Source organism: Rhinolophus ferrumequinum, chromosome 24 (genome assembly GCF_004115265.2).
Source record: "Rhinolophus ferrumequinum isolate MPI-CBG mRhiFer1 chromosome 24, mRhiFer1_v1.p, whole genome shotgun sequence".
NCBI lineage: Eukaryota > Metazoa > Chordata > Mammalia > Chiroptera > Rhinolophidae > Rhinolophus > Rhinolophus ferrumequinum.
This window is the reverse complement of record NC_046307.1, coordinates 5,098,343-5,121,083: the sequence shown is the minus strand read 5'-3', so window position 1 is coordinate 5,121,083 and position 22,741 is coordinate 5,098,343. Positions and strand designations below refer to the sequence as shown.

At 55.6% G+C, this 22,741-nt stretch overlaps 2 protein-coding genes across 24 annotated transcripts in view; both read right to left on the bottom strand.

The window, feature by feature from the left end:
- Positions 1–115: 115 nt before the first annotated feature.
- DDX41 (DEAD-box helicase 41) lies at positions 116–5,303 on the bottom strand. 2 transcript variants are annotated; one of them, XM_033096487.1, is made up of 17 exons: positions 5,207–5,301; positions 5,013–5,123; positions 4,588–4,747; positions 4,439–4,513; positions 4,250–4,310; positions 3,985–4,121; positions 3,522–3,594; positions 3,244–3,397; positions 3,030–3,166; positions 2,101–2,263; positions 1,857–1,988; positions 1,519–1,590; positions 1,288–1,384; positions 1,000–1,149; positions 837–908; positions 624–734; positions 116–458 (listed from the first exon to the last, which is right to left on the bottom strand). In XM_033096487.1, exons 1-17 carry the CDS (start codon positions 5,231–5,233, stop codon positions 322–324), a joined length of 1,869 nt encoding a protein of 622 aa, XP_032952378.1. In that variant the 5' UTR covers positions 5,234–5,301; the 3' UTR covers positions 116–321. The 2 variants fall into 2 exon arrangements, with proteins under 2 accessions (XP_032952378.1, XP_032952379.1); XM_033096488.1 differs by lacking the exons at positions 3,030–3,166; positions 3,244–3,397 and having other exon boundaries at positions 291–458; positions 5,207–5,303.
- Positions 5,304–9,117: 3,814 nt separating this feature from the next.
- Positions 9,118–22,741, bottom strand: part of FAM193B (family with sequence similarity 193 member B) — a 30,575-nt gene continuing 16,951 nt past the window's right edge. For 11 of the 22 annotated variants that reach the window (XM_033096980.1, XM_033096975.1, XM_033096977.1 and 8 more), the window contains 7 exons: positions 22,301–22,676; positions 19,722–19,923; positions 18,619–18,858; positions 11,525–12,548; positions 11,320–11,395; positions 10,441–10,538; positions 9,120–9,509 (listed from right to left, as the gene is read on the bottom strand). In XM_033096980.1, coding sequence (XP_032952871.1) covers positions 10,442–10,538; positions 11,320–11,395; positions 11,525–12,548; positions 18,619–18,858; positions 19,722–19,923; positions 22,301–22,676 — 2,015 coding nt within the window. In that variant the 3' untranslated portion in view covers positions 9,120–9,509; position 10,441. Of the gene's footprint in view, positions 9,510–10,440; positions 10,539–11,319; positions 11,396–11,524; positions 12,549–18,618; positions 18,859–19,263; positions 19,490–19,721; positions 19,924–22,300; positions 22,677–22,741 lie in introns of those variants that run through there. The other 11 variants (XM_033096967.1, XM_033096968.1, XM_033096969.1 and 8 more) reach the window with 4 other exon arrangements.

Here is a 22,741-nt window from a genome sequence, read left to right as displayed (position 1 = left end):
GGCTGGGTGCTGGCCGAGGTGGGTGCGATGCCCAGGCTCTGGAGGTCAGTGGGGTTACCAGGAAGCGGGGGGCGGACGAGGTGAAACGCAGAGGCCGGACTGGGGCTCAGACCACAGAAGCTTGTGCTTTAATGGCAGCTCGGATAAAGGGAAGCAAAAATAATAATTCTGGGGGCACAGGGAGCAGGCAGCCAGGTATGGCCTGGCCGGGCCCAGGCCAGCTGGGCCGAGGATGCTGGCTTCTTGTCCAGGGAGCTGGTATGTGGGAGGTGGCTGGAACCCGGGCACCGAGGCCTCTGTAGAGAGGAGGGCGGCAGGCAGCTAGAAGTCCATGGAACTGTGGGCCAGGTAGTCCTTGCGGCCAATGTTGCTGACCTGCTTGGTCTGCATGGCCTCGAGTTTGGGGCAGTCGGTGATCCGATGGCCCAGGCCCCCGCAGAAGGCACAGCCACGCTCTCCTGGGCACATGGGGTATGGGGGGAGGGGGTCAGCATGGTGACAGGGCCAGACTCCACACCCCAGACCTTGGTCCCCCTCAGCCCCCCCAGTCCCCTGATGGGCAGAGTAGACCTGGTGTTCCCGTCATGCCCCCCCTAGACTAGTGTCCCCCGCTCTGCAGTCACCTCCAATGTCCAGCATGGACTCGTCCCCACAGTGCAGCACTTGTAGTACTGGTGGCACCTTCTGCTTGGCCTCCAGCAGCAGGGCTTTGAGATCCATCAGCACGGACTCGTCTGTGGGGCAGTGAGGCATCATTAGGTCCCACCCTGGGCCCTGTAACCAGGGCCTGGAAGACCCAGGGGACCCAGGACCCCAGGGGGCCCTGGGGTACTCACCGCAGGCCTTGTTGATGAAGGTGGTGGCGATGCCTGTGTTTCCTGAGCGCCCAGTACGGCCAATTCTGTGCACTGCAGAGAGAGGGGACAGCATCTGGCCCACTGCCTGGGGCGGGGGCCAAGCCTGCAGCCCAAACCCCCCACGCTCCCCCCAAGCTCCCACCGTAGTTCTCGATCTCCTCAGGCATGTCATAATTGATGACATGCTGGATGGCAGGGAAGTCCAGGCCCTTGGAGGCTACGTCTGTGGCCACTAGGACATCTTTCTTGCCCTCCCGGAAAGCCTCGATGGCCTTGGTCCGTTCCTCCTGGTCTGCAGAGGGTCAGGTGGGAGGGGTTAGAGCAATAACAAGAGTCTGGGGAGTAGTGACAAGCCAGCCAGGCAGGGGCAGGGTTAGGTAAGGGGCTGCAATGGCAGCAGCGTCCATGTCTATGCAAGTGCCACTCTGACCTTTGCCCCCATGGATGGCCACAGCCTCGACCCCCTTGAGCAACAGGTACTCGTGGATGGCGTCTACATCTGCCTTCTTCTCTGCAAAGATGAGCACCTGTCCAGGAAGGCCAATGCCAGTCACGGGGGCTGCCTCTGCCCAGGTGTCCCCGACCTTCTCCCATGTGCTGCTCCTACTGCCCTCTTCCCTCCTCTGGGGTATCCTGGGCCAGCCTGGCTGGCTACACTCACGGGCGGGGGTGTCTTCTGCAGGCACTCGAGCAGGTATACCATCTTGGCCTCCTCCTTCACATATTCCACCTCCTGCCACCACAGGGGCCAGGTTAGGGGGGGGTCTGAGAACAGCCTCATTAGCGGCCCTGCCAGAGGCTGGGCCCCCCATTCCAGCCGGAGGGTGACTAGTAGCCTCTTGCCACCAAGGGCCGGGGACCCTAAGAATGTTTCCTTTGAATGAAACCCCCAGTGCCCACAAGGTGGACCCCCCCCACCCCGCTCCAATCAGCTTCAAAGGGAGCCTTGCCAGACCCTGCCCTCACAGGTGAGACTGCCCTCCAGCACTGCTTGCCCACCTGGATGACATCTAGGCTGGCGGCCCCTGCGCGCCCCACGTTGATCGTGACAGGCTTTACCAAGGCACTCTTGGCAAAGTTCTGTATCTTCTTAGGCATGGTGGCACTGAAGAGTAGGGTCTGCCGCTGGCCCTGAGGAAGAGGAGGGCAGGGGCTGAGGGCATGTGCGACAGGGTGGGCAGCGCAGGGCCTCAGGGCCCTCCGTAGTGGACGGAGGTGCGCCCTGGCCAGCAGGGAAGGGCACCTTGAAGTAGGAGAAGATGGTGCGGATGTCGCCCTCGAAGCCCATGTCGATCATGCGGTCGGCCTCGTCCAGAGCCAGGTAGCGGCAGATGTCCAGGCTGACCATCTTCTTCTGCAGCAGGTCCATGAGGCGCCCGGGGGTAGCCACCATCATGTGCACACCGCTGGGGACCAAGGAGAGACCATGCTCAGCCCGACCTGGAGGCTGGCGTTCCACCTTCTCTGCCCTCGGGTCCCCTTCCTGTTACTGCTCACCTGTCCCCTCCTCGTCACCCCCAGCACCTTGCGCTATGTACAGCACACATCTCTCCTGGAGGGGGCTGCAGCCTTCCTGACCAACGAAGTGCTCCAGAGCTCTCCCTAGCCACATGGTCACCTCTGCCTGGCGAATCCTTCTCCTGGGTCGTCCTCTCACTCCCAGGAGGCTGCTGCCTGAGTCTCCAGACAGGTCTCAGACTGCACCCTGCCTCCACAGGCCTCGAAGGGCTCACTTTCCTGGTTCACTGAATTCAACTGTTCTGTGTCTGCACCATCCCTGAAACTGGGGCTGGGGCTGGCCTGTCTGAGACCCCAAACAGCTGGTGATGTCTGCTGGGGACTGCGCTGTGTGGTAAGGGCACAGGTCCAACCAGTGCCTCAACCTCCTTGCTGGGCTACACACCGAACCACCCTGACCTTCCGGGACACCCCGGGTTCCCAGCCACTGTGCCTTCTGCCTGGAATGACCCGCATCCATCTGCGCTGCCCCCCCAGTCTCTCACTACATCCCTCTGTCCCACCCCAAAATGACCTCCCCATTAGACTGGGGGCTCTCTGAGGGCTGGGCCCACAGGAGGCCTCCGCAAGGCTCTGTGGAGTAGCTAAAACACAAGGTCCTTTGGTTTATCTGGCGGCTGTGGGGTGGCCCTGGGTGGGGGTGCCTGTGCTCACTGGCGGATGGTCTCCATCTGCTCTTTGACAGACATGCCCCCGATGCACAGCGCACAGCGCAGGAGTGGTGAGCTGTCCTCCTGCAGCAGGCGGCAGTAATACTCCAGGATGCCATGGGTCTGGCGGGCCAGCTCTCGCTGCAGGCACAGGGGCAGGCGCTGGTACCGGAAGGCAGTCTTCCTGGTGCCCTGCCCCCCAGGCCAGCCTATCTTACCGAGGGGCAGATAATGAGTCCATAGGGCCCTTCGTGCTTGGAGAAAGGCAATCTCTTCTCTTGTTCCAGGCAAAACATGATGACGGGCAAAGTGAACACCAGGGTCTTGCCTGACCCAGTGAACGCAATGCCTATCATGTCGCGGCCGGACAGACTGTTGGGAGAGGGTGGGCCCGAGTCGGGTTCAGCAGAACATAGGGACTGCGTCTCCAGATGGCTGTCCAGTGACTGCTCCGGGCTGTCACCGCCCTGCCCAGAACCCCCACGTCCATACTTACATGGTGGGGATGCCCTGGATCTGAATCGGCGTTGGGTGGTGGATGCCCTTCTTCTTCAGGCCTCTCAGGATGGCTGTGGGAAACAACACTGTGTCTCACAGGGACTTCATCAGGTCCCAAAGCCTGTAAAATGGGCTCTGTCCCCCTCAAGTTACAAGTGATGAAACTGAGGCCCAGAGAAAGAGAGCAAGGGAAAGACAGACAGGCCCCAGGCTAACTGGAGGCTGGACCCGCACCCAGGTCTAAGGCCAACACCACTCATCCACTGAAGTCTCTAATGGCACAAAACGGTGACTATGTACAGCTGGGAGAACTGAAAAAGGAGCCGAAAGGAACCGCTCCTTAAATCCCTCCATCCCCACTGGCTGTACTGCAGCTGCGGAGCTTCGTGGGAGACGGGACACAAACTCACAGACAGGCGTTTGACTATCAAAGTGTGGTACCTCTCCCAGTCCCCAGGTACCTGCAGGAAATTTCATTTCCTTGAAGCTCTTGATGGGAGGTGGGATACCATCTCCTTCCACCAGGATGTGGTACTTCCTCCGTACACGCTCATGCCGCTCTTCAGACATGCTCAGGACGTACCGCGGGGGTGTCCAACTTTGGGCAGGAGGCAGAGGTCAAGAGAGGCCCTGGGGCATGGCTGGCCTTGGGGTTTTCCTGCCAGTCTCAGCCACATCCCATCCCAAGTAAGGGTGACTACCTTTTCGCAGACTGGAAAGAGGTACCTGGTTTTGATGGGATCGTCGTATGTGATTCCCTTAGCCATCTCCTTCACTGACATCAGTGCTGAGGAGACAGACGGCGCTCAGAGCTGGCACCTGCCTCCCAGAGGCCAGGCCCCCTGAGATGTAACATGCCTGGGGTTGGGGCAGGAGGCTCAGTCCACCTCCTCCCTGCCCCAGCTACAACTGTACCTCTGCCCTCCGCCACACTCTCCAGGATCTTCTCCTCTTCCTTCAGCTGCTTCTCCTTGGCAGACTCCTTGCGGGCTGAGGAAAAAAGCAGACGACGTCAGCAGCCCAAGGCGGCGCACCAAGCCGAGCCTCGCAGCTGCTGCGCCCACCTTCGGCCTTCTCTTTGAGGTGCTGGTGCTGATCCAGGAGGCTGACGTTGGACTGAGGGCCCAGCGGGATGTCGTCCTCATCTCCCCGGGGCTCACTGCCGCTGTCCTGCTGTTCCTCCTCCGCGGCTCCCTTGCGCCTTCGCTGCAGCAGCTTCTGGAGCTGAGGTTCCACCAGCGGCCCTCAGAGCCAAGCCCAGCACGGAGCGGGGCGTCGGGCCCAGGAGCTGCGTCAGGACCCTGGCTTTTGGGAGAGGGTCCTGTGCCCCGAGGCGCGCAGCTACCTTGCCTCTCAGATCAGGTTAGTCCCTCGTGTGCCTGGGGGCCACGCTCCCGTGTAGACACCGCACCGCGCAGACCAGGGGTCACCATCCCACTGCGAAACCCCCACCCGCGCCCTCACTCGTCCTTCGAGCCGGGGCCCTCACCAGCAGCTGCCGACGCTGTCGCAACGGCACGTAGGGCACGTAGTCCTCGTCGTCCTCATCCTCTGCCTCGGAGCGGCTTCCTGCGGCAGTCGCCTCGTCGGTGCGAGCCCGCTGCAGAGACACACAAGTCAAGCCCGCAACGCTCAGCCTTCACTGAGTATCGCCAGCAGCGCGGATCACAACCTCGCTCCCACCTTCCGTTCGGGTTCCGACTCCTCCATCCTTCTCTGCACGCATGCGCACCACGGCGAAAACCCCGCCTTATCTCCAAGACCCAATCACATGTGAAGAGCGGACGTCGGCGCCTAGCAACGACATCTGAGTTCCGGATCGCACCGAGGGACAAACTTTCTACTGAGCTGCTGCCCTGCGCGCAGGGCGTCAATGTTCCCTGAGTGGCTACGCAGCTTATTGCCGGTTTGAGGGCGAAAACATCCGGCAAAGCATTATGGGATGCTGGAGGATTTGGAGCTTGCGCTAAAGCAGGGGTGTCTAAACTACGGCCCCGTGGGCCAACTGTGCCCCCTCCACACCCCATTCATTTTTAATTGGCCCTCAGCAAATTCCAAAAATATACCAGAATATGGCCCGAACTTGAAACCTGGCGGTATTGCATTTCTTGGTTTTAACTCTAGGTGGAGCTACTGAGTTGATCAAGGCAGTTCCTCTACAGAACAAAATTAAGGAAAGAAAAATTTTGCCACAGCGCACTGAATTTGAAAATGACACCACCAAAGAAACGCAAGATAGCAAGTGAGTGTAGAAAATTTCAGACACGGTGGGAAAATGAATACTTTATGGAAGTCAAGGGGGGAAGTGTGTGTGTTTGATTTGTAATGAGAGTGTCTCAGTGATGAAGGAGTACAATGTAAGACGACACTACGAAACCAAACATCAGACCTACATGTCCTACACGGTGTGGAACGAGAACAGCAGGTTAAACAGTTGACAACTGTCTTGCTAGCTCAACAACAGTATTTTTCCTGTGCCAAAAAAACTCAAGAAAATGCCACAATAGCCAGCTATAAGGTGGCTCAACTCATTGCCCAGCATGGGAAGGCTTTTTCAGATGGTGAATTTATAAAACAGTGTCTCAATAAAGTCGCAGAAATAATGTGCCCAGAAAAAAGTCAAGAATTCGACAGCGTTAGCCTATCAAGAAACACAGTTGTGCGGCTAATCGAAGACTTGTCAGCCAACATAAAACATCAACTGTCAGACAAAACGTGTGCTTTTGATTTCCTTACCTGACTTCTACCGGAGCTTGGAAGAAGGCAAGTTTCCTCTGATGAGATGCCACGCAAAAAGAATGATGAGTCTGTTCGGCTCAACATACATATGTGAACAAACATTTTCTCTGATGAGGCTGAACAAAAGCAGATTGAGAACCAAAATGACCAACGACCATCTCTGTGACGTCCTTCGCATCTCAACCACAAAACTGACTCCAGACCTGCCAGCAATCCTGCCGGCCAAAGCGCAACTTCATTTTTCTCACTGAGCGCAACCATGTTCCCGAGTTCAAAATATATTACATGTTCCATGTGTTATTAAGCCCTATTCCTTAATAAATGTAATCATTTTATATTGATAGCATTTTTAAAACAAATATTAGTTGATCTGTTTACAATCCAAACTTATTTGCATTAACAAGCTTGAAATATAGTATATAATTTATTTTATATCCCCACCCCCTCCAGGTCTGTCAAGAAGGACCACCATCCAGAAGCAATCAGAGGCAGCTGTTTTGAGAATGAACCACCAACTGTTTTTGTTATAAAAAAAAAACAATCCCATTAATGAAAAGCAGTGTTGTAGGCTGATTTAGTTTACTTACATAAACCAGGTGAGGCAACACGTACTTCACCTCGAGTGAGTGGCCCGGCTGTTTGTGTATTTTACCACATGTGGCCCTTGGTGAAAAAAGTTTGGACACCCCTGCGCTAAAGGCTTGAATCAAGCCTGGTGGCGGGGGAGGCGCCCCAAAGGAAGACCGCGGATCCCATCAGGTACCCAGCCTCGCCCAGACTATGACGTCACCTGGCGCACCCTCTAGTGGCCAGGGAGCTCCGGGAACCGACCAGCTGGGATCCTGATGCCCGGGGCACGGGGTGCTGCTTGCGGAACAGTTGACTCAAGCATTGAGGCTGACTGGTGTCCTCATCTATGTGAGACAACATCTATGTTCAGAGTAATGAGGGGTAAAGAAAATACTGATGATGGGGAGGGTCTGTACATGTGTGCAAATGCTTATGGTAAATGCTGTAATCGAGCTGAGAGTGTGCCTCGCTGCCTGGAGAACCAGAGGCTTCCAGGAGACAGTGGCTCTGAGCTTCCAGAGAAGTGTGGTGGAATCTCAGAGCAGGAAGTGGAGGAGAGGACGAGGCTTCCTGAAAGAGGGTCCAGCAGGAGTGGTCTGGCCATGTACAAGTGCACAGATTCCTAGGGAATAAAGAGATCACTTGGCCCACATGGGGTGGGGGTAGCCAGAGCAAGGGTGGGAGAGGCAGATAGCGCCCAGAGCATGCGGGGCCCCGTCAGAATAATTTTATCACTGGGGACTTTAAGAAGAGTGATGGTCAATGCTGTCCTTTCCTTCTTCATGTATTTCATATGAGCCTGTGCTGGGCATTGTGTATTGAGTGCTGAAGCAGATAAAAGTGGGCAAGACACAAACCTGGCTTGTGGGATTACAGATTTGTTGAAGAGACAGAAGTATAGCTAACCAGTTTTGAGGTTAAGAAGTATCAAAAGACAGGCAGGTACCACTTTTGAAATTATCACGAAGGCAAGGCAAACTGATTCTCAAAGTAAAAGGGGCCTCTCCACTGGGATGTGAAGGATGATTCACAAAGTGTAACCTGGGCTTAGGGAAGTGTGTGAGCAAAGTTGGGAGATCTAAGGGTGCTAGGCCTCGCTGGACACGGAGGCTGTACGTGTGGCTGGAGGCAGGGGCTAGGCATGGAGGGCCCCAAATGCCACTCTCAAGTCCTTCTCTGTAGGAAAAGCGACTGCTAATCAGGCCTTCAATTTTCGAACAATGCAGAATTTTAGATAGCTGTGCTAATTCAGCTGCATGGCAGGAGCCTGGTGCCAAGAGTTGGAGTGTGAGAGGAACACAGGCAATAAATATACAGAAAAAGGTTTCACAGGGAGTGCCCACACTTCCTTAGGGATTGGGAAAGGCCAGGGACCAGGAATTGTGAGCATGTGGGCAATGCTGTTCCACTTCTTTAGAAGAGAAAGCTGGTACTGACTGCCGCTCATGGTGGGGCTCCACCAGGTGCGGTTGGGGGAGGGAATAGCAAGCGGTTTCTGATCTGGCTCCCCGCACTCCACAGAGGGCTCTTAATGGCTGTGTGGCCACTGCCACCACCGCCCCCACATTAGCTCAAGTTAAGAGCTGGTTTTAGTGGAGAAAACGACATTGGGGGGAGGAGTTGGGACACGTGTGTGACGCATTTTTAGCAAACCTATTATATTAATATCTGAATTTACAAAACAGATCCATGAGAGTGGGGAGAGGTAGTTTGCTTTACTTTACAGAAGGGTTCATTATCCTCTTAACTCTCAAGTACTTAAGCTACATGTCTCATTCCCGTTTGAAAATCAGACTCAATTTATAAAAACTCCATCTACCCCCCACTTCCCATGATAACCCTAAACATCTGGGCTACACATGCACAGTCCATAAAGACCTCAAGCCTCCCCCAGGCCCCTTCTTACGTCAGCTGCCTGGAGACCAAGTCCCAACGCTCCAACTCACCCATCTTGTAGAGGGGGAAACAGACCCAGTGTGGGGAAGGGGCTGCTCCCATACGATTGCTCCCAACAGGAGGAAAAGGCAAGCGACAGTCATACGGGCCTGTGTTCTAACCCTGTAAGCTAGACTGAGCTCACTGAAGTCATTTTCCTGTCTTAGTTTTCGTTTCCTTATCTATAAAATGGGGTAACAGTCCTACTTAGAACTGCTGCAAGAATTAAGTAGAAACAATGCCAAACCACTGACACACAGCAAGTACATGCTTAACAAGGTGAGACACTAAGACAGACCCGTGCTTCTGATTACATCCCTCAGTTCACCCTTGACCCAGCCCAGCAAACGAAACACACAACTCTGTGTCCAAATGTTGCTTTATCTTTCGGCAGGAAAGATCTTCACAGTATCAAAAGTAAAGAATTAAAAAATAAAATAAAACAAACAAAAAAACAAACACAAAGAGAGCAGTGGTGGGCCAGCAGCCCCCGCCCACAGGCCAGCCCAGCCCCCAGGCTCTGAGTGTGGAGGCCGCGTAGCACCAGGAGACGGCTCTGTGGAGGTCCTGAGGGGTCCCAGCCCGGCTCAGCATCCATTCAGCTTTTGGTTGGTCCGGGATGGCGGGGAGCAGCGAGGGTCTTGGGCAGGTGGGTGGGGCTGTGGAGGAGGAAGAAACTGTAGACCTTCAGCTGGCAGTCGGGGGTCTCAGGAGACCATGAAGAAGCTGGACCCGGCAGGAGCTGCGAATACAGAAGAGCATGGCCACGTGGTGAGAGCAATGGCCTCCCCATTCCGACTCTGGGTCTTCATAGGTCCCCGTGGAGGCGGGAACAGCATCAAGGGTTGGGGATCCTGACCCAAAAAGGGACTAGGAGACTCAGCCGAGAATCCAGGAAGTCTGCTGCCCTGGCCAGAGAGGAGGGCAGGTGAGGACATCAGCCCCCGTTTCCTGTTGCCTTAAGGGCAGCTACGTGACTGTCAGAAAAGGCCTGAGCCCAGAGACACAGCTGAGGGTTGAGGTACGGCACTGCACAGCCATTAGGCCTCAAAGCCAGCACCAAAGCCTGCCCGCCAGCGAGACTTCTCTCCTGTCCTGCAGTTCTCAGCCCAGTGCCTCCTGCTCTATTCTCATCCAAAACATCATCTGACAGGTCAACGATTCAGAAAGAAGGGCCTATGCAGGTGGCTGGGAGGGGAGGCCAGGCCTCTTCTTCCGGGAGGCGGCTTCGCTATTAATTTCTTCGTGAAACCTGCCCTGTTTGGGCCTAAATGACCTCCAAGGCCTTGGTCTAACTCAGCTGCCACGCTGCTCCCTTGGGGCTGGCCCTGGCAGCGTGCACGAGGAGCCGGTCCCAGCAAGTGAGATTCAACACCGAGGCTAATAATGTCAGCGGTAGGGGCAGCCCTCGGGGGCCCACGGCTGTTGGGCACATTGGGGGGAAGTTGGCAGGGGAAGTGGGGGCCTGGTGGAGATACCCCAGGGGATGGCAGTGTAGGAAGGGACAAGGGCAGGAGGGCCTGACCCAGGGAGGAGTAACGGAAGGACAGGGCTCGGGAAAAATGTCTGCAGAAGAAGAGATGGGTCCTGTGCTGCGGAGAGCAGAGCCTGCTGGGCTGTCACTGTGGAGACAGAGGGGCCAGGGCTGCAAGCAACACTTGGGGTCTCCATACCTCACTGAGCTGTGCTGGGAGTGGTTTTCTTGAGGCTGAAGTTGGCCCAGTTCACAGCAACTTTCTGGCGTGTTTGCTTTGCAGAATCCAAACAGAATCTGTCAGGTTTGGGGGGACAGAGGAGAAGCACAATCAGAGATCCCCCTGCCTACTGGACCCCTCTCCTAGACCCATGTGTCCTGGTCACTAAAGGAGCCAGGTCAGCTGTGCACAACCCGTCCAGGTCCTGGGTGTTGTAGTCTAGCAGGTAAGGCAACTGTGCTGGCTGGGGGAGCTTCCTGGCTGGGGTGCCCACAGCCCAGGGGGCAACGCATGAAGACAGTGATGCTGCACTGGCATTCGCCGCCCCCCACCCTGGATTTTACACTAGCTATACTGGGCTGTCTTCCGTTCCCCTCAGGACATAAGTTTCTTTCACCCTCAAACCTTTATACGTGCTGACCCCACTGTCACAAACACGCTTTTCGTTTTTCCTGGCCCACTCATTCTTAACTCCTCAGGTTTCGGCTCAGTCACCACCTCTTGTCGGAGCGCTGCCCTGGCTGGCCCCACCGCTCAGCGTGGTCTGCGGTACCCCTTCTAGCCACTGCCCAAACCTACACCCTTCCTCCTCTAACAGCACTCATTGCTGGACTATAGGTTTATGCTCTTCCCATCTAGACTGTTTGATTTGCCTCTGCCCCCGAGCTCAGCCCAGGCAGAGTAGAAAGTGCAAGTGAATCCAGAGTGAATGAAGCCAGAAAAGCCCTGGTTCTTGGGGCCTGACATGCCTCCTTTGCCCACTCCCTTGCACTGTGCTGCCAAGTGGCTCCCTGGGTTCCAGCAGACAGGCTGGTGGGAGACGCCTGGGAGTGGCGGGGCGGCGGTGCCCACACCTACCTCTTGAAGTACTCCACCTCCCGGTCGGTCTCGTCCATCTCCACACCATCCATGTCCTTGGGCAGGAACACGTCGTCTAGGAAGACACAGCCAGGAGGGCTCAGTGCCCACAGCCAGGCCTCTGGGTCAGCGCTGCCCACACACGAGGACTGCCCTCCACCCGTGGCCTGGCGGGGCGCTCAGCCCCTGCTCCTGGGGCACTCACCCAAGGAGGCGGCTGACTTCTCCTGCTTGGTGCGGCTGCGGCGGCTGCGGCCCTTGCCCTGCGGCAAGCTCTGGGGCCTCGCTGGGCCTGGGGGCTGCACAGACTCCTGCTCCTGAGGCCGTGCCTTGGCCTCACCTGGCCAGTTTCGCCAGGAACTGCCCTTCTCCTTGTCAGCTTTGGGGCTGTCAGCCCAGCCTGGTCCTGGCCGGCTCCCCCGGCTCCCGTCTCCGGCCTCAGCACAGCTGCCCACTTTGGGAGGCTCCAGGGCCTTGCTTGGCTGCTTAGGACTGGGGATCTGGCCCTTGGCACCAGGAGACTCCAAGCTGGCCGTGGAGGGGGGGGCTGGGCTCACCTCACTCTTCTTGGCCTGACTGCCCTGTCTCTTGCCTTTCCGTGGCTTCCCACCTGAAGCCACAGGCTCAGGCAGCTCCTGCTTGCAACTGGGGACTTCCTTTGGGCTTGGCGCCTCAGAGCTGGTGTGGCCTGGCTTGGGTGTCTTGACCCAGATCACCCGGGACAAGTTGGGCACAGTGCTGAGTCTCCTCACTAGCCCATTCTCGGGGATGATACCGGGAGGGGGACCCCTCACCTCTGTCCACGGTGGGTGGGGGCCTCTCATTTCTGCCCACGGTGGGGCTGGCTCGCCTGGAGCTTGTAACGTGTGGTTCTGAGGGGAGCCCAAAGTCAAAGGGGACAGGTCAAGGTTGATGTCAGGCCGGTGCTCTGAGGAGCCATTGAAGTTCGAGGGGGGTAGACTCCGGGGTTCTGGCTCAGCAGCCCCGTCCTTAGAGAAGCCATTGCTGTCCATGCTGAGCTCACACACACTGAAGCTGGCGCGGATGGAGTCCTTGACGGTGTTCTTGATCTCCTGCAGACGGCTGCTCAGGAAGCTGTTGACCCGATCCAGCTCCCGGTCGGGCCACTCCAAGAGCCTCTCCCTGGCAGGTCTCAGCTCCCGGCTTCCAGAAACACCACGATTCACCTGCTTCAGAGCTTCTGCTGCCAACTGGGCCTTCTCTTTTTCCTGCCAATACAAGAGGCAGTTTCAGCAAGGGCCTGGAAGCTGCCAGACACAACGTGACACCTGACACACCAGCATGGGGCCCAGCTTTGCCACTAACTGGATACAGGCAGTGCCTCACGATCCTGGCCCGCTCACCCACCCTGCAGGAGTGAAGATAAAGCGCAATCAGACAGGTACGCATCTTGGGCATGGAGGCTGTTACACCCACAGAAGGCACGGTTTTCACAGCTTGTTCATCCAGAGCCCCAGTGACGTCTTAGGGCCTAAGAAGGCTAGACTCAAAGCGATAGGGACGTAGCTAATTGAACCTTGCCTCCCAGGCCTAAGCCTGAGCAATCCACCCATTTGCTGAGTCTCAGTGGACTCATCTGCAAAATGGGGACAATAGTTCTGAAATGAAGACCAAAGTGGGGATGCATGTGAGGAAGATGGCGATTACAGACATTCTCTCCAATTCTGCAGGTGGTAGGGGAAAAAGCCGTGCCATGATGCGGGTCTTTCAGGAAGGAAGCTGTGAGGCTGACACTGCTCTGGGGGCTGGGAATGTGTGTGCCCTCCTAACGCTGTGTATGGGTGCCACTGAACAGGGCGAAATTCCCATAGGAAGGCCACTCACTGCTCAGTTGGCCTCGAGTAATCAAGGGCATGCCTAACGTGTGCCCCATGACACACTAGGGACAGCCACATGGGGCCCTAGGGCAAGATGTAAAAGCAGTGTCTTTGCCTGTGTGAGGCTCAGAGAGGCCAGACCCTGCCAATCAGTGTTGACAGAGCCAGACGTGGAGAATGAAAAAGAACGTCTGTGGGCTGAGTCACCCCTCCCCCGCCGCCCGCCCAAGCTCAAGGCACCAGCACGCCACGAAGGCCTTCAGAGGGAGCAGGAGACAGATGTCAAAGACCTATAGGAAGCAGGTGGTGGTGCCGTGCCAGGGGCTGCATGACTTCCACCATTTCACATATTTCTAGCAATCCGGGAATGAAGGAGAAACAGGAAGAGGAAAGTGGGGAGAGAAGAGAGGGCTTGCCATCACCTCAGAGTCAACTTAAGGAGGGTGACTCTGTGCCCAGTAGGCATGCATTTATTTGTCCTGTCGTCTTTCTTGAACACTCGCTCCACAACTGACTAGGACCACAGTTGTGAGACCTTGGACAAATCACTTCTTCTCTGAACCTTACTAACGTCATTTGTAAACTTAGGAGAAAAATGACCTACCTATACCTCCTCACAGAGTCGCTACGGGGATACTTGAGAGGGTGTGTCCCGTTCTCTGGGTGCAAGTACGGCTGTGCCCTGGAACCGCGCTCAGGTGAGGGAGCAGCTCAGTCTGCAGCAGCGTTTCCAGCTATGCGGCCTGGAGTTCAAGGCCGTGGGTATGCACAAAGGACTGGGAGTGCCTCTCTTCACTCCTCCCCTGCACCAGAACAGCTCTGCTTTGTTAGAAACCGAGTTCCTTGCAAGACTTCATTTGCAGAAGAGCATTCTGCTGCTAAACAAACGTGTCTGAAAACGGCTGGTGTAGAGGGAGTGATGTGGGACCACGTACAATTTGGTAGCGAGAAGGGGAAAGCACAGAAACACACATTTTCTGCTCGGTACCATGAGCTAGTACTGTCTCATTTAATCCTCACAACTGCCTTTCTGGCATCATTAGCTTCAATTCACAGATGAGGACACTCGACTTGGGAAAGACTAAGAAACTGGCCGAAGGGGGCATGGCTAGTGAGTGGCAGAGTCAGGACAGCACACCAGCTGTGATCCGCAGAAGTTCCTGTGTTTTTCAGGCCAGTCTGACAATCATTTATTGACCATCGATTCTGAGGCACTGGGCTGGGCTCTGAGAATTCCACTGTGCGGGAGACACACAGTGCCTCTGCTCGCTGACCTGAGTTTGCTGGGGGAGACAGACATGCAAACAGGCTGTTTAATTCTGAGTGACAGTGCCAAGAGCTACCGGGAAGAAAGCACAGGGTGCTCTGGGAACCAGGACCGGGCCCATCAGGGAGCATTTCCCAGAGGTGGTATTGCCCTGAGCATGAAGGGTGACGGGGGGCATTATCCTGGAGAGAGAGACAGCAGTTTGCAGACAGAAGAGCAAGTGGAAAGGCTGGGAAATGGAAAAGCACTAAATATTTAGGGGATGCCAACCACTTAGAGGTACAGCAGGAGCCCAGATTTCTTTTGGGGGTGAGGTGGGGTGGGGGTGGGCAGAAAGGCCAGGAGGACAGACTGAAACAAAGCCGGCAAGAGCCCTGCAGGCCATGCTCGAGTCTGGGTTCAACCCTGAGGGGATGTTCAGCCACTGAAGGCTTTTTAAGGAGTGGCTGTGGGTGGAGAGAAGTGGACAGTTTGAGTGATTTACGAGGTAGTGTGGCCAGGACTCTCGGTGGTGGATGGGAGAACGAGATGAGTCACGGGAACAACCCCGGCCCCTGCTCTGCTCCAGCTTCCACGCGGACTGAGCGCTCGCTCTGCCGAACCTTTGTGTGCATCACTCCATTTCATTCTCGCAACAAGCTGACTTAGGTTCTATTGTTATTCTCATTTTCTGGATGAAGGAACTGAGGCTTGGAGGTTAAGTGATTTGCCCAAGGTCATACAGCAAGAGTGGCAGAGCCAGGTTTCAAACTGAGGTCCAAGAGCAAGGCCCACTGCTCCCGGTCATCAGGACGCATTCCTCCCCGGGTGGCACGCAGCGTTCTGGTCCAGGCAACTGGGAGGACGGTGGGTGGTGCAGCCAACTAGACAGACAATGGAGAAGGAGGGGCAGGTCTCTTTGGAGAAAGACAACAAGTTCAGTTTTGGGTGCTCTGAGTTCGAGTACCTGTGGGACGTCGTGAGGAGGTGCCCAGTAGCAGTAGCGGCCGTCACTGTGACGTGAAGGGAGGAGCAGGTGGCCATAATACCACGCAGAAGGCACCACTATCTAGATGGCTTCTGTCTCCCAGGGAGATGTCCTCAAGGGGGAGGGTCAGGTGGAGGAAAAGGAGCACAGAAAGGAGACAGAAGGCGGGTGAGAGCATGGTGAGAACGTGCAGAGCTCAGTGTTCCCACTGTCTTCTCCTTGTCCCCCGATGAGGGTGGAGGAGCCAAAGAAAACGATGTTTGAAAAGGAGAATAAACACAAAATGGGAGATGTCGCCTAGCGGACAAAGAAGATGGAACAGGAGAGCATGGTTTGGCTTTTGAGGGGTGGAGGTGGGGGGTGGAAAATAGTTTGCAGTGAGCTGACAGAAGGAAAGACAGTGACTACAGAGAACAGTTTTCAAGAATTGGGCTGTGATGAGGAAAGAGACGGGGTCGGACGGAAGTTGTATGCTCAGGGAAGTGGGCTTTCAAACAAGACAGCATACTGGGCACAGTGGCGTGCTGATGGGAAACGGCCCAGAGAGGCTGTAGCCACAGGGCAGGAAGTCGATGCTAGCCCGAGAGGCAGGAAAGGACTGCACGTGCCTTAGGTAGCAAAACGGTAACTGGTCCTTCATGACAAGAAGAAAGTTTACAGATACAGTGAGAAGACGCTGAGAGAGTGCCTGTCCACTGGCCTCGCTAGAACAGGAAGTGAGGGTATTAGCCAAAAACTAAGGTGGGGGTGGGGAAAACCTGGAAGTTAGAGAAAAATGGCGGTCTGACAAAAGGGCTGTGAAGAACGAAGTGATGAAGAGGAAGAAGACTAGGGAGCTAGAGAGGCCTGTGAGGCAACGTGGAGGCTCAGGCAAGTGGGAGGCCATGTGGCCCGGTACCACAGATAGATTCGGTGCTTTCCTCGAGGTGCAGAAGGGGAGAGGCAGGTAGGGGGTGACCCAGGGCTGCGGTTTTCCTGAGTACATGTCAATGGAAGGGCAATAGGGCAAGGCATTGAGAGGTGAGGAGTCAACGATGGTCAGGGGATGTCAGCTGGTCTGGGGAGAGGAGAAAGGGGCAGGTGGATAAAGAGGAGTGGCTGGGTAGTTATAGAGGACAGAGCTGGGGGCAGCTCCAAAGGAGCAGAGGTTAGAGAGTCCTGGTCTGGAAATGGTATAAGGGAGCAGAAAGACACTCAGCTTTGCTCATCTCCCGAGGAGGGAGAGAATGAGCAGGCACTGCTGGATGCCTCCTAAGGGAAGATGGGTTTTTGGTAGACAGCCAGATTGTAAGTCCAGGAGGTAGGTGGAGGGACGTGGGAAAGAAGCTGATGTAGGACCAGATAATGGCCATGATCGTCTAGCACACGACATTGCAACTGCCTGCTTCCGTTGTAACCTGGCCTCTAGACTGGGCTGGACAGACAGTAGCTGTGCAGTAAGTTTCTGAACAAGTGAGCAGTGTGTGATAAATGACAGAGTAGAGAGACATGCGAGAGGTAGCAGGAGTACAGTCGGAGAAGTTAGCTTAGCGAGCCTGCAAAAGAGGAAACACCTGAACTGAGCTTGGAAGGGAGTTGTCAGAAGGAAAAGGGGGAGAGAAGAGAGCCTTACTGGTGAAGGAGAAAGGATGTGTGTGCAGCAACAGATTTATGAAAAGCACACTAACTATCCTGGCAACTGCGAAGTGTGCTCGCTGGGACCTAACTGCCTTAAGAGGCCAGGAAAGGCCAGAGAGACCGCTGCTGCCCACTGGACACTTCTGGCCAGGCAACGCTGGAGGGAGGAAGAAAGTGCTGACCACTTTCTGCAGGCAGTGGTGGGACCCCTTGGCTCATTACTTGGTGCTGCAGGGCAAAAGTCCTGGTTTGTCCTTTGGGCTGGAAAAAGATGGAGAACCACTGCTGCTTTCCAGAGCACCAGGGCTGTTTGACCACCCAGGACCTGGAGCGAGCTGATTGTCAAACCCAATCTCCTCGACTGCTGGGTTCCCGAGTGTGGCCCTGTGCAGATGCAGCTGGGGGCAGGCAGGCGAAGAGGTAACGAGGTGGCAGGGGACGAGCCGTCAAGCCCTGGGGCTTGCCTGGCATCAGGGCTGCCAGGGAAGGGCTCACTGGGTTCTGTCCTCAGCCCTCTGGGAGGAGCTCACTCAGCCCGTGGGCTGGGTCACTCCCAGGACGTCAATTACATCTCCACGCTGGCAACTCCCAGCCCTGCACCTCCATCTCCACTTGGATGTCTCCGAGTCAATGTGCCCCAGCCGAATTCCCGTCTTCTGCCAATCCCATCCTTGCTCAGCGAAAGGCACGCCATCCTGCCAGTCACCCAAGCAAACACTGGGACACATCCCTAACTCCTGCATGTCCCTGTCCTGTAACGAGATCACCAAAGTCTGTCACTTTTGCTTCCTCTGAAAATCCGTCTCTCCTGCTCCAGCCCCACCATCAATCATCTCTGCCCTGGCTCTCGGCTTTCCGGCCTGGAGTATCACCCGCCAAGCTACCTTCCAAATTGCCACACAAAAAGCTTGGAAGACAGATCTGACCAAGTGCATTCACTGATTAAAGTGGCTCCCCCTCAGCTGTGGGATCAGGTCAAAGCTCTTCAGCAGGGCCCACGAGGCCCTTCCCCACCTCCACTATCTGTCCCGCCTCTTTTGTTTAAGCCCTGGCTACACCGAGCTGCTGTGGATGTGCTATGCCCAGCGCCAGCAGGGGCCTCCTGGTGAATCTGTACTCACTCCCCAGGAACCAGCTCCCGAGTCAGCCTCTTGGTACAGCTATTTCCAGCACGCCCAGGCAGGATGGGGGCTTCCCTCATCCCAGGATTTGTCACACACCAATGTGCTCGTCCAGGTCTGTGTCAACCTCTCCAGGGACCACTGGACCAAGCTTCTCCAGGGTGAGAACTTAACTGCATCATGCTTTGGCTCCCAGTATTTGCAGAAGTGTTTGCTGAGTGAATAAATGACTGACTGACTGAAGCAAGTCCTGGGCTTGGACGAATCCAGCAATCGGCTTCTGAGTCCAGGACTCATTTGTCCTCCAGTCACTAGCCCCCCGTCTCCCTGACCCTGATGCCTCCCAAACTCATTCAGACCTTCCCAGAGCAGTGAGCCACGCCAAGGCCTTTGGCAGCCAGCACCATTGATGCCCCAGAAGTCCTGGGGGTTGGCGAGGGATTTCTTGGGGAGTAGAGGTGGTAGACCGGGGCTCCCCCCCACACCCACCTTCTTTTTCAGCTTGTGCCGGGCCCGCTTGGCGGCCCTGGTGCTGTTGGGGACTTTGGGGTCCGTGCTGTTGATGAATTCCAGCAGCTCATCCACATCTCGGTGGTCCCCGGCGGGCTCCCCAGGGATCCCGCCCAGGACGCCCCCCTTCATGGGCAGCTCCTCTTTCCGCCTGGTCAGCCTCGAGCGGAGTTTCTCCCGGATCTCAGTATAATTCCGACTCGTCGGGGCAGCGGGTGGCTGGGGGAGGGCGAGTTGCTGACATTACACCCTGGGCCTGGGAAGCCACAGCACTCCCACCCGCTGGCACCGAACATGTGGTGAGAAGCGACACAACTGGGTTTTCTCCCAGGGCCACAACGGCCAAACGGCTTCACCGTCAGCCAGGTCAGAGCCAAGGCAGCGGTGGGGGGAGGGCGTGGGAGACACGTGACAGTGCTGCGAGCCAGGAAAGCAAGTTTGAACCCCGGCTGCGTCACTTGGAAGCTGTATGACCTTGGGCAGGTCACTGAGTCTTGTGAGCCTCAGTTTTGTCATCTCTAAAACGAGGACAACCCTTCGCTCAAAGGTGACTAGCAATGTCATGACTTTCATTTCTTCTGTCCTCAACTGCTCTCCCCTAGCCGGCCGCCCTTTCCTCTTCACCTTAGGAGACTTCTGAACTGCTTCCTGCCCCTGTCCAGAGACAGCATGTACTCTGGCGCCATCTGTGCTCACGGCCTGGCCCTCGGCTGGCTCTCCCATCTGGGGGACCGAGAGCCTTGCTTCACTCTGCCTTCATCACGCACAAGCGTTCACTTCTCTGTGATCACACACGTACACAAACTCATCAGAATCATAGCTTTCTCTCTGCCATTTCCTTTCCTTTTGCCTAAGGAAAAAAAGGCAATCTTAAGAGAAACCACGAAAAGAGCAAAGGTAGAAAAATGTTTAAGAATCCCTACCTCACCAGCGTGCTGTGAGGATGCAGTGAGCAGACGCAGGTGTGAGGGCGCACAGGGTCCCAGTGCGGTTACTAGAGCAAGGGGCCGCTGGGCAGAGCGGGCGCGCCTCAGGCTCACCGTGGCCCGCCCCAGCCCTCCGGCCTGGGCAGGTTCACTCACCGCATTGTGGCCGAAGAACTCACAGTAGCAGCAGTCACAGAACTTCCCATCTCTCTGGTGGGTGGAGGACGAGGTGCAGGAGCTCCGCTCTGAGCTGCTGTCCTCTTCCTCGCCCAGCCCCTCATCTGCCTCGCAGGGCTGGGGCAGCTGGCAGGCCAGGCCACTGTGTGTAAACTTGTGCCCCTTGCACACGGGGTCTCTGCTGATGGGGGAGAAAGACAGACCCGAAGGTGAGCGAGGGCAGGGCAGGAGCCCGGGGAAGCAGCCCCTCCGTCGTCATCCCCACGGCCCTTCCTTCCGCAGCCTCATCTCACGAAGGCCGAGGAGGCGGTCAGGCCCCTCAGTGCCCTCACAAGAACACGGCCAACACCCTCGCTGTCCCTCGGCGCCCAGATCCACGGTGCCACTGAGGAAAGGTCCCCCATGCCTCCCTCGCTCACACCCACCGTGGACCCTCCTGGACTCTGAGGGCACCGCATACAGTTCTCTCTATCCTACTGTCCACCACACTTTATCGTGATGACCTATTTGCCTGTTTGTCTCAGACCCCTGTGCGCTCTCCAAGGGCAGGCGTTATGCCACTTCTATTTTTGGGTCCCAGTGTTTAGCATAACAACCTTGCACATAGTAGGTGCTCAGTAAGCAGGTGTCTGAACACATTAGTGGGCTGATGGCTCCCCTGGAGCATCCACAGGAAGTCTTTCAGTCTCTGTGAGGTCTTCTGCGCGGGGCTGCACCGTGCGGGAAGCTGCCTTGGGCGTGAGGCCTTGAGGTGAAGAAGTCAACTGTGCCTCGTGGGCCACACACTCTGGGAGCTACTGTGTGGGCCAGGGGCTGTATTCAGCATATTATTTCTATCTATCCCCCAAGGCCTGCAAATAGGTGTTGTTATCCCCACCAGGCAGTGGAGGAGGAGACAGGCTCAGAATGCTTCACTGCTTTGCTAGAGGAGTGGCCAGGACTCCACCCAGGTCTGCCCGCAAAGGTCACGCTACCCCCTGCACAGCCCTGACTTTGGACTTCAGGAAGCATGGGGGCATCTTGTAACAGAGACTGCTTTCCCAGGTAAGGAAGAGACAAGCCTGTAAGTTCCCAGAACTAGAGCCAGAAGTGCCAGAGCCCTGGCTGCTCCTCCGGTGAGCAGCGGGAGGAGCCCTGTGGAAGCCGGGGCACGGAGCCTGGAGGCTTGGTTCCAGGGCAGTCCCCTCGGCACAGGGTGGAAAAGGAGGGGGAAGAAACCATTACCAGTGGTGCTTAGAGAAGCTTAATCCAAACTGACCACTCTTTGTCTACTACATTAGCAAAATGAAAATGCCCAGTTTTCCCCGAGAACACGGACAGACCAGCACCCTAATACTGGTGCTACATCATTTTGGAGAGCTCTCTGGTAAGCAATTTTTCAGTGTGTCCCTTCTCAAAAAGCAAAGCAAAACAAACAAAAAATAAGAAAGACATCCTGACATCTTTTAATAAAGAACCCTCACTCTGAGGGATCTAGTCCAAGGAGAAAAATCCGAAAAACAGAAAAAGCTTTAGGCAAAGACATCTTTAGAGACGTTATCTACAATGTTGACATGTTGGAATGACCTAAATGTTCAGCAACTGGAGAACAGCAAAGTGCACTGTGGAAAATATCCTCCATCCTGTGATGGTGAGGCTCAGAATACCACACAGGAATGCCAAGTGAGACCAGGTGATGAAAAACTGTACAGACACCACCAACACCAAGCGGGAGAGCCACGGCCACCAATACCGAGCGGGAGAGACACAGCCGCCAACACCCAGCAGGAGACCCAGCCACCACCACTGAGCAGGGGACACGGCCCCCAACACCCAGCCGGGGAGACACGAAGGGAAAACTGCTAAGAGCGGTTGTATCGGAGTGGTGGGATTTCTGGATGGGAAAATATAAATGTATAATAAACACGGATCTGATTCATAATACAAAAATATACATCTGTCTTCTCCAAAGAATTATTCTCTTTCAAATACATATTAACATAACTCAGTTCCCAGAATTCCTTGGTAGACTCTACCTTAAGGACATAACTTCTAACACAAACACAGATTTCGGTGCAAGGAAGCTTATCAAAGACTTGTTTATTATGGTTAAAAACTGGAAATGCCTCAATGTCCAGGAATAGCGGAATGACAAAATAAATTGTGCTAGAGCTATAAAATAAGACATTATGTGGGCACTGAAAAGTTTTCTGAAGAATTTTAACTGGGGAAATGATCATCGGATGATATTAAACAACAACTACACAAAAATGTACGTAGAACAAGGACCTAATTATGTCACATACAGAAACATCAGGAAAAAAAAAATACCATAGCATTAAAAGTTTAGGTTATGAGAACGTTTTTTCTTTATACATTTCTAAAATTTCCCAAGTTTTCAAAAAATAATAAACACATCTTTCTTTCATAATTGGAAAAACAATGAAAAACCCCACGAAACCATAAACAGAGTCTACCCTCTCATTTCCACCCCAAAGGTACCCTGGGCAAAGTTTTCCCAAACTCTAAGTCCAAGTCAGCAGGAGCTCGCCCTGCAGGCCGCTCGCTCACTCACTCACCTGTGTGTGCTCGGCAGCTGCTGCGAGCCCGGCGGGGGGAGCAGGGGCCCACTGCAGTGCCCACTACAGGGGTGGCTGCACCCCGAGAAAGGTGGAGGCATCTTCAGGAGCGGCATGCTGGTGGAGGGCAGGTGGGGGCTCTGACATGCCCCTGGAGGGTGGGGGGTGGCAGCAGCGGCAACAGGGCATTCTGAAGCCTGGGCAGGGAAAGGTGCAGCTGGGGTAGTGGGCAGCAGGTGTGGGTGGGGCGGTGAGCCAAAGGATCCAGGGTGAGATGGGATCAGCGATGCTGGCTGGGGGTGGTGGCCGGTGGGGCTGTTAGGTGGAACAGTGAGGTCTGCGTGCCGGTGGTGCTCCGAGATGGGGAAAACCTCACCTGTGGGCAGATGGGGGAGAAAGGTGTCAGAGCGGGAGCCCAGACTCTGGGAAGGAAAGCCCAAG